Here is a 19,227-nt window from a genome sequence, read left to right on the forward strand (position 1 = left end):
AATCTTTTTACCCATTCGCCAAGTGTACAAGTTAGGTGGGTTGACAACATATTCCTGTCATGTGACGCACATGCCGTCACCAGTGATGTATAGAATATATCAGACGTGTGTTCCTGTGGAGGAATTGGTTGACCTATGACCTTGCGATCAAATGTTTTCGGTTCCCATTGGAGAGGCATGTCCTTTCGTCTACTAATCGCACAGTTTTGCGGTGCGGTCGCAAAACACAGACACTAAACTTATTACAGTGAACAGAGACGTCAATGAACGAAGGGACAGATCATAACTTTGCAAAAATAAAGAAAATAAACCTTTCACCCGAGGGAAGACTTGAACCAAGGACCTCTCATTCCGCAGCTGCTCACGCTAACCACGGGACCACGGCGCTCCTGAGCTCATATTCTCCTTGATGTTGCCTATCTTGCACATAGACTGCTCAGTTTGTATATTTTGCTTTTTTTTTTCGTAGTTCCACACAACTTCTTCCTGTTTTCTCGATTGATCTGTGTTTAGTTTTTCAAGGCCTATCCACTGTGCCAACTTATAACTAAATCTGAGGGGGATGCGATGGGGAGGTTCGCTTGTAAGATCTGATCACCTTTCATTTGAGACTTCTATCAAAATTATCGCAACTGTGCTTGGATACTTCACACCTCTTTTCCACCAAGCAATAAGCAAGCGACTTTCTCACAATACAGACCGAAGAATCAATCCAGTGTGTCGGTATCACATTATTTCTACGGACAGCGTGCAGGGTTCTGCACGATGGCGTTAATGATGCAGTACGTGCTTCCAGGTTTTACCGTTTTCAGGAGTCCTCCATCCGCTTGATGCAATGTCAACTGTTCCAGGGTAGATACAGAATGACGTCATGGATTAATCGAATATCTCTTCCTGATTTTCAAAAGAATACATGGAAGCCTCAAGAAACTCCGAAAGCGCGTAAAAAGGTGACTTGAATAAAATTGTTCTTTTTTTAAGGCTCCGTATATCAATCGGTGGAAACGGAGCTGTTATAGGCTCACTTCGTTGTGTGTGGGTCCGTCTGTCCGACTTTTAGACCTTGCGTTCTCAGTTACGGGTAGAAGTATCGAGTTGAAATTTATGTCGTGTATCGAGGGCTACAGCACATTAGGGACGCGAAAAATTTACGCTTGTAAGTCAATGCAGTCAAAAGAAACGGTGATACCAGGCACATATTTTTCCTCTCGCAAACTCACTCATCAGAACCTACAGATGAACTAACTAAATACACGTCGGGTCTGGAGCTTAACAATAGAAGGCGTGCTAAGAAACGGAGCGGTCACGGGACCGAATCTCTGTCAGTTCACGTATTTTTCAGTCTTCGCTTTAACCTAGCCTTCACCTCTCCACGATGTGAGGAGTCGGCAGAAATAAAACGTGGCTCTGATTCCACATTAAACTGTGGGTCCCCTTTCCCCGGTTGAATAACTGGGATAGGTTCCGGACATGCAAGTTGCTGAAGTGGTGCCCAATAGAAAGACTTGCACCAGGACATTTAGCCACACGAGACCCTTAGAACGCAAGTCCCACTCGCACAGCCCCGATTTTCTTTTTTTTTTTTACTATAGGTTCTAGAATCAGAATAGTGATACAAAGTTAATTCAGGAGCAAGCGAACTGGCAACACCCCGACAGTGTAAGTTCCATAACTGAAATAATATGCCTGCCGGATCTTTCCACCTTCAGCGCTTTTTCAGCCGATAACGCGCTATCCGAAGAATCCCTCGCAATCCGCTCTTTGCCTCAATAAGTCGACCTACTCGTTAAACAAAGCACAAAACTGATTCCGTGATACATCTCAGAGATCCACTTTTTTAATTATATTATTCATGAGTAGTGCAGAAGTCTACATTGAGCCCTTTATCCCACGCAGACCTTGATTTCGTGCAGTTCCACAACCTGTATGGTTGATATCGACTACTTGCCGAAAGAGTTTATACCACAGACGTTTCCTTGAACACCTCTACAGTACTAAAATCAATACAACACCAGACTACATCAGCACAGCAGAAGAAAAAATCAACCGATTACTGTTCGCTTGCTCAAGGTGCATAAGGAATAGCGGTCTTTTTAAACCTGTGTTGCTTGAAAGTGTAGTTTTTTTACAGTGATCAACTTACGTTTCCATATTGCATCAATCAACGTACGTATCTTGAGCTGACAAAGAGAGCCATACTTTTATACTTTTCATTTTCTGTCAGTCACTTTGTTTTCCATAATATGTCAAGCAATCTACCTAAATTGTGTAAATGACATTTCTTGTTAAACTTTTAATTTTAGAGTTACGTATCTCAATCGGTAAAAACAGAACCCTTATAGAATCACTTTTTTGCCTGTCTGTCTGTCTGTCCAACTGTTGAAACCCCCGTTCCTCGGGAAATTGCATACCTATCAAGCTGAAATTCATTTCAAGCAGTAACATCACCGCTCTCTTTGCTACGTAAAAAGTTGAAACTTGTAAGTCAATACACTCAATACATACCGCCATTTATGTTACTTATTTTGAGTCTCAAAAATTCACCCGCCAAAACCCATAAGACACTTCCCTTTGACACGTTTGGCAAGAAGCAAGGTTCCGCAATGCAACTGTAGGAAAAAAATCCGAAAATTGTTAATTTATAATTATGTCACACGAAAAAATATTTTTGTCATTTGTTATCTGAATGTCTGTCCGTCTGTTAAGATCGGGTGTACCTATCAAGTTGAAATTTATATCACATACTGCAGTCTGTAGTTCCTTGGCGGGGTAATATAAATAAGCTTCTACGTCAATGCAATCAAAAGACACGGCCATTTATGTGGCATATTTGATACTGGAAAACTCACCCATCAAAACCTATAGGGTACTTCCCGTCGGCCTAGAATCAAGACATTTAGCAAGAAGAAAGGCTGCATGGTACAAGTAAAGGGAGAAAAGGAAATCGTCAATTTGTAATTATGTCATACAAAAAAATTGTTGTCATTTGTTATCCGACTGTCTGTCCGTCCATCCGTTAAGATGTCTTTTTCTCAGTAACTGGTACACGTATCAGATTGAAATTTATATCACATACTAAGGTTTACGGTCGCTTGGTGGTGTCAAAACGTTAACCTTCTAAGTTAATGCAATCAAAAGATACAGCCATTTATGTCACATATTTCGATATTCACAAACTTACTCATTAAAACCTATAGGGAACTTTCTGTTGAGCTAGAATCATGAAATTTGACAAAGAACAAGCTTTCACAGTGGAAGTAACGGAAAAACATCAGCACATTGTTGATTTTTAATTATATTACACGAAAAAAGTTTTCTTTTGTAGTTTGTTACTGACTTCAAACTCAAAGCTGAAACATTCCTTGGACCGATATATTGCCAGCATTAATGTCGATAGCAGGCAAAAATCATCGAGATTCTCGATTCCTGGTGTTTTGGCTGTGTGCCCTCTTGTAATGTTTTGGTTTGTAGTTCCTGAATGGATGAGAAGGGGGTGGTATGACAGGTGGGTGGCCAGTTTTCACTCACTACAACACAAAATGCATACTTGGTTAAGATAACTTTATTACAGGAACCAACTGAGTACTTATCTTCAATGATATGCAGTCTGAAGTTCTGTGGTTAACAGAAATCAAATACTATGTACTAATTCTTGAATCTTCTCCTTGTCGGTAACACAACTAAATACAATGACTAACGTTCCCCCTACTGCTAGCTAAGGTGCGAGGCGACGATTATCACTATGGAAGACTAGAGCACAGTGCGAGGTATTGAGGTGCAATGCGACGTACTGAGGTATTGAGATTCAGACAGTTCGGTTGTTTTTTCTTCATTGGATTTCAATTTCCACCCCCCCCCCCCTCCCAGAGGGGGAGCGCGGACGGGCTTGCAGCAGCGTAATATGCTGCGCTACCCTACAAACAAGAAAACAGGCGATAAAACGGTGACATTGTAAAAACCTGAAACCTGTAAAATGTCGGTAAAGTTGTGGAATTTAAAATATGAAAACACTGTGGTGACGATGCGGATGAAGAGACTCAAGAAGTAGACAGGCATAGTTAAAGAACATGGGGACAGCCTGGTTTCTGTTCGCACGAGATAAAAAACACAACTAGTGACAGTATGGCAGCTGTTCACAACACTGACAGGGGACGCACAACAATGAACACTCACTTATAACAGCACTATACATGTGACACGGCGGAGATTGGGGGGGGGGGGGGGGAGGACCCGGACCTATGAGGGCGAAAAGGAGGGAGGAGAGGAAAAGAAAAAAGGGGGAGCCGATGGAGGGAAGGGACATAGAAAAGGCGGGCTAGGTGGACAGGAGAAGGTGTGGGAAAGGCAGTGGAGGGGAGAGCAGAAAGGACTCAGGGGAGAGAAGGGAGGCAAAGAGAGGGTAGGTGGGGAAAAAACAGGATGGAAGGGGGGAAAGAGGGAGCCCAGGGAAAGGACAGAGGAAGGGAGGAGGATGTGAGGATCAGAGTTGGTAGGAGGGATAAATGGAGGGAGAGAGGGCATCATCCAGGAGAGGGAGTTGACGGAAGCCACCTTCGGAAAGGAAATGAGGGTGTAGAGATGGAGGGTAGGGGGGACACAACAGTAAAGGTGTGGAAGATAGCGGGGATTGGAGAGGAGAGAAGCAACCAGGGGTTGAGGGGGGTCAAGGCAGCAGGAGGTGTAGAGCATGTTTGAGGAATAGGAGCAGATAGGGGAAAGGAATCAGGTCGTAGAGGATCCACTTGGGGGACGGGAGGCGTATACGGAAGGCGAGGCGGAGTGCATGGCGCTCGAGGATCTAGAGGGACTTATAGAATTTGTGGGGGGAGGGGCAACAGCTCGGTCGGCGGCGGTGGCCTAAATGCACACTAACCAGGGGGTGTTATCGGCGCGTGGCCTAGGGGGTGTCTCGGTCTTCTCTTGTCATAGGCGCGCCTAGTTCGGCGCCTGCTATACAATGTGTCCTAGCGCTGACCAGTGTGCTGGCGAAGGCTTACGACAGCACACCCACTATGGATGAGCTGTCTATATACGTAATTAAATTTGTACAGAACCTTCAGTGCGTGGGTCCTACTCGCACCTCACCAAATTTTATATTCCCCATACTATTTCAATCATTTTATCCACCGTTTAACTGGCTTAATTGCTTATAGTCTCCAGAGGCCAAAAAAAGACAATTTTGCGAAAGTCACATCTTTATCTGCAGGAAATTCTTAGGGCTGCAGGATCCGTCCTACGCTCTGTGTCTACTCTGTCAGTCCACAAAGTTTCGAGGATGCGGTTTCAAAAACTAAAGAAAAGTTAAAATTGTGGTTTTAATGCTTCAGTTGTTCTACATAGTCTCCCCTGCTTGAGTACAAAGCACGGATCACACAATCATGTGAAACCATCAGAAAAGTCCTTCTTTGGTACGTTATTCAAAATGCGCATCACATTGGCTTCAGTGTCGGTTTTGACCCTTAATGTGAATTTCTGCACTTTGTCGTCTTGTGGTAGATTCGTCACCCATGGAAAAGAACTGTCCGCGTTTTGGATTTCAATCAAGTCGTTGCAGGCATCCAAGCGTCGTTGTTTTGGTTCGGGAGTCAAGTTGTGCGGAACGAACTTTGCCATCACTTTACTCTTCCTCCAAACATTCTGGAGAATGTCTTGAACGCTTGACTCAGAAATGTTGCTCCATTACGGTTTGTGACACAACAACGCTGACACACTGCGCTCGCACGTCTACTAAAAATACTCCAAGGTCACAACTGACGGGTCCAATGCACATCTGTTGTTTACAGTTATTAATTCAAGCTGTCAGCGTTGTTGCAGCGCTTACCTCGCTTATACGCCAGGAATAAAATCAGTCTCGAAACTTTTTAAGAGGATACTGTATAAACATTGACACAGGCGCACTTCAGCTAAGAAAGAATTGCACTGGTAGCGTTACTGAATGTTAAGTGCAAACGTAAGTCATTTTGATATTCAACGACATTATGACAGCATTTTTTTTTTATTCGTAATACCTATTCTTAAGTATTATTTTATTTTTAAGACAAGTAGAATTCCATTCACTGCTTACCACAGGTAAAGCAACTGAGATGCTGAGAGTCATCGGGCCCAAAGTACAGAAACATAGTATTGAGAAAAATACATGGTCTGAAAATCAGATTTATAGACAAACAACCAGTCTCACAGGTCTCAACTGTTTTTTAACCAAGTCTCAACATTCTGTACCTCGTATGAAAAAAAATCTATCGACCTTATGTTTTGAAATGTTAATTAATATTCAATACTGCATTTGTTGTTAGCGTTAATCCACAAAATTTCCATGTACAGGCTAGTGATAACAAGGTCTTCTTACAGTTGTAAAGTTTCTAACTAATGTGAAAATAAATGGCTCTGAGCACTATGGGACTCAACTGCTGAGGTCATTAGTCCCCTAGAACTTAGAACTAGTTAAACCTAACTAACCTAAGGACATCACAAACATCCATGCCCTAGGCAGGATTCGAACCTGCGACCGTAGCGGTCTTGCGGTTCCAGACTGCAGCGCCTTTAACCCCACGGCCACTTCGGCCGGCGTGAAAATAAACCCGAACGTAAAAAACAGGTACCAAATGCATCACATACGCAGTTATGACCTATTCTAATATGGTCCTCGTTGTCATCAATTACGTGAATCACGTTCTGTGGCATGAGGTTCAGATAAAGCTTTCAAAAATTTTGGTAACATTTTCGAAGAACGGCGATCTTGTAAGCTACGTAAAATTAATGAAAAACAGTCTAGATCGCAATGGTTTATAAAACAATTTTAATCTATAAACCATGCGATCTAGACTGTTTTTGACTAATTTTATGAGATAAAAATTCCGATGTACCTCCGATTATGGAGTACTACTACGACGTACATGATGCAAACACTAAATTATGTTCTGTACCCTAGATAACCACCGAGCAGTGAAGAGCAACAAAATTATACCTTGTGCTTTGAGCCGTTACGGAAATGAGTATCCAAGAAATGAATGAGACAGCTTTCCGTGGGTGTTGTACAATGTGAAGCTACAGATATAGACAAAGCTGATTCATCTTAAGATCAACAGATAGAAGGAGCATCCATACACGCTAAAACCTCAAAATCGATGACAATGCGTTTTAAGCCCTTATGGTTCTCAGCGCTTCAATCAACTGGCCTCAAAACAGTTTGGATGTGTTAAAGCAACAGAAACATAGAAATATCTCTATACTATAAAGTATGCATTACCACTAAGGGTCACTGAAAAACTTGCAATAGCTATAGTGACAAATATCTAAATAAATGGACTTCTTGTCTATTATGTCTGATTTTAATCTGACATTAAGGGTGAGTTCTTGTTTAATCAGATTAAATTTTTAAAAAAATATAAATATCGATAAAATCCTTACATGTCATACGTAACAGTATCCCATAGAAATAAAAGCTGCTTACCAAATGCGCGTTGGTGAGGGATACGCAGTCTATTATCTTATCACACCGATGCAAATACACACAATAGCCTTGAGGTTAAAATAACGTGTATGGTTCCCGAACACAGACTACCAAAAATTTTTATAGCCCTGTAACACTGACTCACTTGATGTTCATGTCACTTTTCAAAAAATCTCTTAATGACGTAATTACGTGGATACAGCCGTGTGCTGAAATCGTCAGGAAATCTCGCATGTTATTGTCAGAATGCACAACTGATGTCACGCAAGGATATGCCATGTAGGACCACTCGAGAAATACTAGTTTCGAATTTAGGAGTCACGCATATGTATCATGAAACAAGTGTGGAAAGAAATTTAGAAATCGTATTACTACGGAACTGTAATATAAAAAAACTCAAATGAGAATTAAAATAATGAGATAAATTAATGCAGAATTAAACTCATCTAAAGAAAAACATGAAGAACACCCGAAAATCAAGGGGAACGGTTTCATGAGATGGCCACAGAGGCCCCCCAACCCTGCAGGACACAGCAAGCGCTAAAGCTACAATGATGGTCATCATGGAAGGCACCTTTCAGATGATATGGTATAGTAGTAGTAATATTAGTAGTTTTATTCGTCCGTATATCTCTTTTACACGGATACTGGACATGTCTTGATACTGCAAAGAAAGAAACCATGCGGCTATGTAGTGCGTTAAATAATAAGCTATGAACATGGCTATATGTTGCAGTGAGCAATTTGTTACACTCACATTGAGAATAAATTTTACGTCGTGTGCTTTATTACTCGCTCTTTGGACAAACCATGCATGTAGCTATCGGTTAAAATGCTATCTGGCTTCTATTCCCACATGAATTATTCATTTTGGGTCGTAACTAAATCAATGACAGTTACTCTTTACAAAAGGCAAGTTGACTTCCCTTCGTGTTGGGGAACCGAATACTTGGACGTCTTTCAAAGTTCATGTGACCTGATCTTATTAGTACTTACCTTCAGAAATTTGAAACATTTTCCAGTGATCAGTGTAAAGTTTTCGATGTTTCCACGGTAAAGTGCTGTTTTAGCGTCTGCACCCTACTTGTACAACAGCAAATGAAATGTTTTCGTTGAAAAGAAATTTATAATGCCCAATAATTTATCTGCAAAATAAACATATTTCGTAGCTACATGGTGATTTTTTTCTTATACTTCTTTATATTTTCTTTGTGCGATGATGATTTTATGTTCATTTAACTTTATGCTAATGCTCAAGGTTTTCACAGTGTATGGTTATGTGCAGTAGGTCAGTGTAAGAACAGATAAATTAAGACTAAAACTATTAGTGCATAAATACACAAAATATTGTTTAAATAGATGGAAAAATAGGATGCTGTTTAAATGACACTCTCTTTGAAGATCGTAGCCATATTCTCCACGTTCATACTCTACCTCAGCCCTAAGACATTAGTTTTTGTTGTAATTTAAGCTACGGTCACTTGTGATTCTCTCTATCTTCGCCAATTGCATTATAAAATATCTTCACATAGCCTCGCCTTCCATAATGTACATAAAAATGTTTCTCCGGTCCGACAATGCTAATCAAAAGAAGTACGAAATACTGGACTGGTGGCAAAAGCCGCTAACGGGTGGTAATTTTTCCCTCTACATATAGAGGTTCACATCCGTGATAGTTGTGCCCAAACGCCCATACAAATGCGGTAGAGCTGAATTCTTATTACTGACACCTTTACACGTTGCTCTTTCCACACCGCTATGTAGATCATGGCACATTGTAAGCATAAGTGTTTATTTCTTATTAAAGAACAGTCTCATACAGAAAAAAGTCTACATTCAAGATCCTTCTGAAGCATTTGTTGTCTTAATAGAACTGCATTTGAATGAAATCGTTGACATGTTACTTCGAAAACAAAGGTAATATATCTGATATACCATATCCGTTTATTTAAAAAATTTGTGACCGTTACTGAAGTACTTTCTCACACTGAACAGTTTTTTAACAATCAGTGTCACAAAGTTACAGTTTCTAACAGTCAAATTAGTAATAAAGGATGGAACTTTGTTTTTACTTTGTGTGGAACTCATCAACACGCACGCCGCAAAGACACGAATGCCACACTAATACCTTACCTAATTGTCAGTGCTTATATGCCCGCATTGCATATAAGCCGCAACAATACCTTGTACCTTATGCTATTTACTGTGGCAAGGGCGAAATAAGCTGTCAGTGTTGAAATTCACTTCCTCATTCATTCTGAGTAATAGTCTCGAATTGTCAAGTAGTCAGCAGTGGCAATGACAAGCGCTAATTCTCAGCACATTCAGTACATAAATCAGCCTTGAATAAGCATGGCGACTCCATCACGTGTCAAATGACGTAGTTTTAATGAGAGAAGTAAAATTGGAAACCCAATGGTACCTCCCGCCTACAAAGATATTTGTCGACTTTCAAGCGAATTCATTATCATCTCACACACTCATTTTGTAGTGACAGCTCGACTGACAGAGATGGATAACACTACCACCCCATTATATTTATTAAGATCGCTCTAAACTTGGGAACAGGGAAATGAAAAAAAAAATAATCAAGTTATTTCGCTATGATAACATCCATCCTGACAGTAAGCATCCGTAGCGTAATCTGTTTTCTTCAGTTCACTTTTTAAAAACGCTTTTGTTCCAAACGGGTTTCTGTACACGAAAACATGCCATTTCGCTGAAACTGAATTCTTTTACTCTTTGCGTATTTTCGTTGATTCTGTGAGTAAAAGTATTTTGCTGGCCCAGAACACCAATCCGAATCGTTGCCTATAGTGGACAGTAAGCCAGCAGTTGTGCTATTCGACCACGCCTCACGGACCGACAAAAACTGTCGCATTATTTCTTTGCCGAAATTCTCCTCACGTACTTCTCTCTTCATTTGCAGTTAAATGGATGCCAGTCTTTTTGTTCTCATGTTTCGATTAGTATAATTTTTGCTTATACGGTTTTTCTGTGGTACACACTCTTTTCCGCCAACAGAACGACTGCTCGCTCGAGTTCAGCCAATAGTGCAGCTGATCATTGCCACGCCCATTATTTTGCAATTTGATTTTCAATTTGACAGCTGTATGAGGCTCTAAATGGACACCTGGATTTCATATACTTTGCCTGATGCCTTCTGCCCACTACCCAGACGAGAAGAATAACATTAGTTCTATGTGCTCCTCACATCTACATCTACATATACGTAATTACTCTGCTATTCACAATAAAGTGCCTGGCAGAGGGTTCAATGAACCACCTTCAAGCTGTGTCTCTACCGTTCCACTCTCAAACGGCATGCGGGAAAAACGAGCACTTAAATTTTTCCGTGCGAGCCCTGATTTCTCTTACTTCATCGTGATGGTCATTTCTCCCTATGTAGGTGGGCGCCAACAGAATGTTTTCGCAATCGGAGGAGAAAACTGGTGATTGAAATTTCATGAGAAGATCCCGTCGCAACGAAAAAGCCTTTGTTTTAATGATTGCCACTCCAATTCACGTATCATGTCTGTGACACTATCTCTCCTATTGTGCGATAATGCAAAACGAGGTGCCCTTCTTCGTACTTTTTCGATGTCATCCGTCAGTCCCACCTGATGTGGATCCAACACCGCACAGCAATACTCCAGGATAGGGCGGACAAGCGTGGTGTAAGCAGTCTCTTTAGTAGACCTGTTGCACCTTCTAAGTGTTCTGCCAATGAATCGCAGTCTTTGGTTTGCTCTACCCACAATATAATCTATGTGATCGTTCCAATTTAGGTTATTTGTAACTGTAATCCCTCAGTATGTAGTTGAATTTACAGTCTTCAGATTTGTGTGACTTATCGCGTAATCGAAATTTAGCTGATTTCTTTTAATACTCATACGAATAACTTCACACTTTTTCTTATTCAGGGTCAATTGCCACTTTTCGCAGCATGCAGATATGTTATCTAAAGCCGGCCGCAGTGGTCTAGCGGTTCTAGGCGCGCAGTCCGGAACCGCGCGACTGCTACGGTCGCAGGTTCGAATCCTGCCTCGGGCATGGATGTGTGTGATGTCCTTAGGTTAGTTGGGTTTAAGTAGTTCTAAGTTCTAGGGGACTGATGACCTCAGATGTTAAGTCCCATAGTGCTCAGAGCCATTTTGTTATCTAAATCATTCTGCAAGTCGTTTTGATCATCTGATGACTTTACAAGACGGTAAATGACAGCATCATCTGCAAACAATCTACGACGGCTACTCAGATTGTCTCCTATGTCGTTAACATAGATCAGGAACAATAGAGGGCCTATAACACTTCCTGGGGGAACGCCGGATATTACTTCTGTTTTACTCGATGACTTTCCGTCTATTACTACGAACTGTGACCTTTCTGACAGGAAATCACGAATCCAGTCGCACAACTCAGGCGTTACTCCGTAGGCACGGAATTTGGTTAGAAGGCGCTTGTGACGAACAGTATCGAAAGCCTTCTGGAAATCTAAAAATATGGAATCAATTTTACATCCCCTGTCGATAGCAATTGTTACTTCATGAGTATAAAGAGCTAGTTGTGTTTCACAAGAACGATATTTTCTGAAACCGTGCTGACTATGTGTCAATAAATCGTTTTCTTCGAGGTACTTCATAATGTTCGAATACAGTATATGTTCCAAACCCTACTGCAAATCGACGTTAGTGATATAGGCCTGTAATTCAGCGGATTACAACTACTTCCATTTTTGGGTGTTGGTGTGACTTGAGCAGTTTTCCAGTCTTTAGGTACGGATCTTCCTGTGAGCGAGTGGTTGTATATAATTGCTAAATATGGAGCTATTTTATCAGCATACTCTGAAAGGAACCTGACTGGTATACAATCTGGACCGGAGCCCTTGCCTTTATTAAGAGATTTAAGCTGCTATGCTACGCCGCAGGATATCTACTTCTATGATTCTCATCTTGGCAGTTGTTATTGATTAGAATTCAGGAATATTTACTTCGTCTTCTTTGGTGAAGGAGTTTCGGAAAACCGTGTTTAATAGCTCTGCTCTAGTGGCACTGTCATCAGTGCAGAAGGTATTGATTGCGTCTTGCCACTGGTGTGCTTTATGTATGACCAGAATCTCTTTGGGTTTTCTGCCAGATTTCGAGACAGAATTTCGTTGTGTAAATTATTAAAAGCATCTCGCATTGAAGTACGCGCCATATTTCGAACTTCTGTAAAACTTTGCCAATCTTGGGGATTTTGCGTTCTTTTAAATTTGGCATGCTTTCTTCGTTGCTTCTTCAACAACGATCTGACCCGTTTTGTGTACCATGGGGGATCAGTACCATCACTTATTAATTTATGTGGTATATATCTCTCAAGTGCTGTCGATACTATCTCTTTGAAAACATTCGACAACTTTTCTACGCTTACGTGATCAGATCGGAAGGAGTGAAGAGCTTTTTTATCAGCTTTTTTAAATAGATATACTTCGCGTTTCTCTTTGATGGTTATAGGTGTTACGGTATTCAGCCTAGCAGCAACTGCCTTGTGGTTGCTAATCCCTGTATTCGTCACAATACTCACTATTGGCCCAGGATTATTTGTTGCTAAAAGGTCAAGTATGCTTTCGCAACCATTTACGCTTCGAGTGGGTTCATGAACTAATTGTTCAAAATAATTTTCTGCGAAAGCATTCAGTACAATTATGGATGGCGTTTTATGTCTGTAGTCGGCTTTAAACGTATAAGTTTTCCAGCATATCGAGGGTAGATTAAAGTCACCAATGACTATAATTGTGTTAAACATACTGAATTCATTGCTTCCCAGAGAGGAAATAATGATCAGAAGTTATTTAAAGGCGAATTTTATTTTATCTTTCCAAGAACACAGTACATGAAACACCAAATGATCTGCTAATGCGAAAAATACCGAATTTCATCTTGTTTTGGAGTCTACGTCAATCTATACGTTCACCTATAAAAACCAGAGTTGTGGTCAGTTACTGATCAGAGGAAGACAAAGGCATACGACGACCAATTAAACCAAGTCTGGGAAAGCACTGTTGTGTTCCAATCTACCTTCTGGCAGAGGACAGCTTCACGTATTGTAAATTTAGTCGTTAATGCTATTTGACGTTGAATGATTATCTGTTAAACATCTTGTATACAATAGTTGTATGATGAGACGTGCCCAATGTCCTTATTGCACTCCTGAGCACCGTACTACTAGACATACTCCCTCCAAAGATTTCCAGTGAACACATAACACTCGACAACTCGTTGTCCTGTTGCAGGCAGGACGTTCGGCGGGCCCAGCAAACAGAGAACTACTCACACCTGCAGAAGTTCTACATGCGCACCTTCGAAACTTTCGCCGAGATCTGTGCGCTTTTCAAGGTAAGCCAGTCAGCTGCACTACTGCCAGGAAACATTTGCTGTTTCACGTGTGCTACACTACTTGTGTAATGAACGTGAAACAAGGGGCTAACTAATTCTGAAACACAGGACGTCATCACTCTTTCCACTTCATTGGTCAAATGTCTGAGCCGGTCGGAAACAAGACTCCCTAGAAACTACGCGATGGATTTTTGTCCCAATTTTTATAGCCAATAGTGGAAAATAGGCAATGAGGTATCCAATCGACAAGCGTGAGATCTTGGTTTTGCAAGAAAAGGATTAATTGCTTGAAAGTAATCAGTGTAATTAAGAGACACTCAAATAGTAGTTTGATGAAATTTTTTGTAGGAATTTTCATAACTAAACTATGAGTGCAAAATGGACAAATGAAGTATTAAAACGACCAGGGTCAGGTCTAATTTTGCAGAAACAGATTTGAGTAAGAAAGAAAGAAAGAAAGAAAATATATTAGAGAAACACTTGACACGCCGATGAATGATGCATGAAACCATGTACAGTAATTCAGATGGCGACTGAGAATTTAAAGTTTGAGTAAGAATTTTGAAATTTTAAAGAACACTAGAGGATATTTTTTTGGTGGAACTTTAAATTATCAGTAAGGACATCATCTGCTATACATGTTCTAGCATCATTCCAAGGCACGTCAAATGCTTCTCTAACGAAATTTTTTCCATATTTTTGGACAAATGACTTCAGACGACATTTCGCCTCTTTTCAAATATTTTTGTTTGTTTTATAATTAGTTTTGATTTTGGCTGTGTCGCATTGTTTGTTTGGGACTCGGCTTTAAACTGGACAGCAAGTTCAATCGTGTTGTGTTATTAACTGTTGTGGGCTAAGAGGGGATTCCAGTTTCCCCTTCACCTAGCTGTCCGTAAGTCAATATTTTTTTTAAATAATTAGACAAAATTAAAGTTGTTCCAGATAAACGTTGATACAGTACATCATTAAAATTCACAGAAGTGCAGTACACGATTATCATGGCGAAGCACTTCACCATTGAGAGAGACATGAACTTCCAGATCGTGTGTCATCCAGCCGACCGAAAGAACAGAAAATCTTAACATCTAAAAGCATTTCTGCTCTCATCGAATTTGTTTATTCGCGAAATACATTGTTCTTCACTATTTCTTTCTTCATTATTCGTAGTTCCGATTACGTGAGAAATTATATTCAGTAACACATATTTAGTATCCGAGAACAGAGACAGAATAACAGAGATGATTTGGGAAACATTAGCCATCGATAAGTTATCTAAAAAGAAGCGAAATCTTCAAGTTTCTTTTTTTAGACGTACTTGTTATCTTGTATAATTATCGTTTCCCACCACCGTGTCCTCCAATGTCATAGTTCACATATTGGTTCTGTATCAACATAGCAAATACATCCCAGACTTTTCGTTTGTTTCAAACATATTTTTTATACATCATGTAACATTTATTGCTAAACTCCAATAACAGTTTCTATTATCAGTTACAGCATTTACTCTTTTTTGTCTTTTTTGAGAATTAATGTGTCGAATACAACATTACTTTGACTTCCTTTTATGTAACTTCCACAGTGTATAGCATGGTAGTAATTAGTTAGCAAATAATTATCAAGTAGTGCGCATTATTTTTTTTATAAATTCGAGCATTTCTTACGTTACAATCCTGAATAAGTATTTTTCTTAGTACTTCACTTCTAAAAGTAGTAACACGATATAATGTGAGGTATTTTCAAATTGTGAATCGATAAGGGTCCTAATAAAGCGTGTGTGTGAACATGCCTTTAGTGGTAGTTTACCATTTGTCTGTTTCTCACCTCTGGCATAATCAGTGCATTGATCACTGAAAAAAGTGCAGCAGGCAACCTACTTCATGGAAGCACAGTGTTTCAGAATCACAAAAGTGGTTTCGAATGTTCTCGATGTGTGAATATTCGTCTGCGAGTCTGAAGTTTCGAGACGGATTCCGTAGACGAGTTCCCACAATTCAACTGTCACACGACTGAAGGTCTGGCGACGTTGCTTACCATCGGACATCATCAGCAGAACTTTTTTGTGCTACAGGAGGCCTTACTTCTTACACCCAACATCGATTCGAATTCTCCACCTAGCATGGACGTGGACATGTCAGAGGTACTGACAAGGGGGATCACGGATTTACTTCCGACTTTTTACACTTTTAGTAGGCAATTAAAACAACATAATGTGCAAATAGTAAGGTGAACTTCCGAGGAAATCGCAAAAGAAGTTTTACGCTTCCATTGTGTGACGGATGTACCTGTGCGAAGATTCTGGTCGTAAGAAATCGTCGAACTGACGTGTCGTACAGCGCACTGGAACATAGTATGGCGCACTGTCAACGCGGTAACGCTAGATTCAGGCGTACGTTCGATCTGGTACTTGACTGTGAACAGAAAAAAATTACTTGAGAGAGACTCCACAGGATGCATCTTGCGGATTCGCCTCTATGTGTGAACTGCAACGTCCCATATAGTACTAGGGACAGAAAGTTGGCTGAAATCAGACGTAAACAGTAATGAAATCCTAAACTCAGATTGGAATGTATACCGCAGAGACAGGCTGGACAGTGAAGGTGGAGGCGTGTTTATAGCGATAAGAAGTGCAATAGTATCAAAGGAAATTGACGGAGATCCTAAATGTGAAATGATTTGGGTGAAGGTCACGGTTAAAGCAGGCTCAGACATGGTAATTGGATGTCTCTATAGGCCCCCTGGCTCAGCAGCTGCTGTGGCTGAGCACCTGAAGGATAATTTGGAAAATATTTCGAGTAGATTTCCCCACCATGTTATAGTTGTGGGTGGAGATTTTAATTTGCCGGATATAGACTGGGAGACTCAAACGTTCATAACGGGTGGCAGGGACAAAGAATCCAGTGAAATTTTTTTTAAGTGCTTTGTCTGAAAACTACCTTGAGCAGTTAAACAGAGAACCGACTCGTGACGATAAGATATTAGACCTTCTAGTGACAAACAGACCCGAACTATTTGAAACAGTTAACGCAGAAGAGGGAATCAGCGATCATAAAGCGGTTACTGCATCGATGATTTCAGCCGTAAATAGAAATATTAAAAAGGGTAGGAAGATTTTTCTGTTTAGCAAAAGTGACAAAAAGCAGATTTCAGAGTACTTGACGGCTCAACACAAAAGTTTCGTCACAAGTACAGATAGAGTTGAGGATCAGTGGACAAAGTTCAAAACCATCGTACATTATGCGTTAGATGAGTATGTGCCAAGCAAGATCGGAAGAGATGGAAAAGAGCCACCGTGGTACAACCACCGAGTTAGAAAACTGCTGCGGAAGCAAAGGGAACTTCACAGCAAACATAAACATAGCCAAAGCCTTGCAGACAAACAAAAATTACGCGAAGCGAAATGTAGTGTGAGGAGGGTATGCGAGAGGCGTTCAATGAATTCGAAAGTAAAGTTCTATGTACTGACTTGGCACAAAATCCTAAGAAATTTTGGTCTTATGTCAAAGCGGTAGGTGGATCAAAACAAAATGTCCAGACACTCTGTGAGCAAAATGGTACTGAAACAGAGGATGACAGACTAAAGGCCGAAATACTAAATGTCTTTTTCCAAAGTTGTGTCGCAGAGGAAGACTGCACAGTAGTTCCTTCTCTAGATTGTCGCACAGATGACAAAATGGTAGATATCGAAATAGACGAAAGAGCGATAGAGAAACAATTAAAATCGCTCAAAAGAGGAAAGGCCGCTGGACCTGATGGGATACCAGTTCGATTTTACACAGAGTACGCGAAGGAACTTGCCCCCCTTCTTGCAGCGGTGTACCGTAGGTCTCTAGAAGAGCGTATCGTTCCAAAGGATTGGAAAAGGGCACAGGTCATCCCCGTTTTCAAGAAGGGGCGTCGAACAGATGTGCAGAACTATAGACCTATATCTCTAACGTCGATCAGTTGTAGAATTTTGGATCACGTATTATGTTCGAGTATAATGACTTTTCTAGAGACTAGACATCTACTCTGTAGGAATCAGCATGGGTTTCGAAAAAGACGGTCATGTGAAACCCAGCTCGCGCTATTCGTCCAGGAGAGACATCTACTCTGTAGGAATCAGCATGGGTTTCGAAAAAGACGGTCATGTGAAACCCAGCTCGCGCTATTCGTCCAGGAGACTCAGAGGGCCATAGACACGGGTTCACAGGTAGATGCCGTGTTTCTTGACTTCCGCAAGGCGTTCGATACAGTTCCCCACAGTCGTTTAATGAACAAAGTAAGAGCATATGGACTATCAGACCAACTGTTTGATTGCATTGAGGAGTTCCTAGATAACAGAACGCAGCATGTCATTCTCAATGGAGAGAAGTCATCCGAAGTAAGAGTGATTTCAGGTGTGCCGCAGGGGAGTGTCATAGGACCGTTGCTATTCACAATATACGTAAATGACCTGGTGGATGACATCGGAAGTTCACTGAGGCTTTTTGCAGATGATGCTGTGGTGTATCGAGAGGTTGTAACAATGGAAAATTGTACTGAAATGCAGGAGGATCTGCAGCGAATTGACGCATGGTGCAGGGAATGGCAATTGAATCTCAATGTCGACAAGTGTAATGTTCTGCGAATACATAGAAAGATAGATCCCTTATCATTTAGCTACAAAATAGCAGGTCAGCAACTGGAAGCAGTTAATTCCATAATTATCTGGGAGTACGCATTAGGAGAGATTTAAAATGGAATGATTATATAAAGTTGATCGTCGGTAAAGCAGATGCCAGACTGAGATTCATTGGAAGAATCCTAAGGAAATGCAATCCGAAAACAAAGGAAGTAGGTTACAGTAGGCTTGTTCGCCCACTGCTTGAATACTGCTCAGCAGTTTGGGATCCGGACCAGATATGGTTGATAGGAGAGATAGAGAAGATCCAACGGAGAGCAGCGCGCTTCGTTACAGGATCATTTAGTAATCGCGAAAGCGTTACGGAGATGACAGATAAACTCCAGTGGAAGACTCTGCAGGAGAGACGCTCAGTAGCTCGGTACGGGCTTTTGTTAAAGTTTCTAGAACATGCCTTCACCGAAGAGTCAAGCAGTATATTGCTCCCTCCTACGTATATCTCGCGAAGAGACCATGAGGATAAAATCAGAGAGATTAGAGCCCACACAGAAGCATACCGACAATCCTTCTTTCCACGAACAATACGAGACTGGAATAGAAGGGAGAACCGATAGAGGTACTCAGGGTACCCTCCGCCACACACCGTCAGGTGGCTTGCGGAGTATGGATGTAGCTGTAGATGTAGACGAACACCGGCTACATTGTGGGCCGGAGGAAGAGATCTGGTATTTTGTGCGTCAAATTTTGGCTCTCTTTTTAAGGATGTCGCCCGCTTATGTCGACTCCCACACTCTCCTCTA

General features: G+C 41.0%; 1 protein-coding gene across 1 annotated transcript in view; it reads left to right on the plus strand.

Annotated features, from left to right (window-relative positions):
• Positions 1-19,227, plus strand: part of LOC124798457 (probable E3 ubiquitin-protein ligase HECTD2) — a 348,122-nt gene that overhangs the window by 104,976 nt on the left and 223,919 nt on the right. The window contains 1 exon segment of the mRNA XM_047261883.1: positions 13,722-13,824. Within this exon segment, the coding sequence (XP_047117839.1) occupies positions 13,722-13,824 (103 nt within the window).

This window comes from Schistocerca piceifrons, chromosome 1 (assembly GCF_021461385.2).
Source record: "Schistocerca piceifrons isolate TAMUIC-IGC-003096 chromosome 1, iqSchPice1.1, whole genome shotgun sequence".
NCBI classification, from domain to species: Eukaryota; Metazoa; Arthropoda; class Insecta; order Orthoptera; family Acrididae; genus Schistocerca; species Schistocerca piceifrons.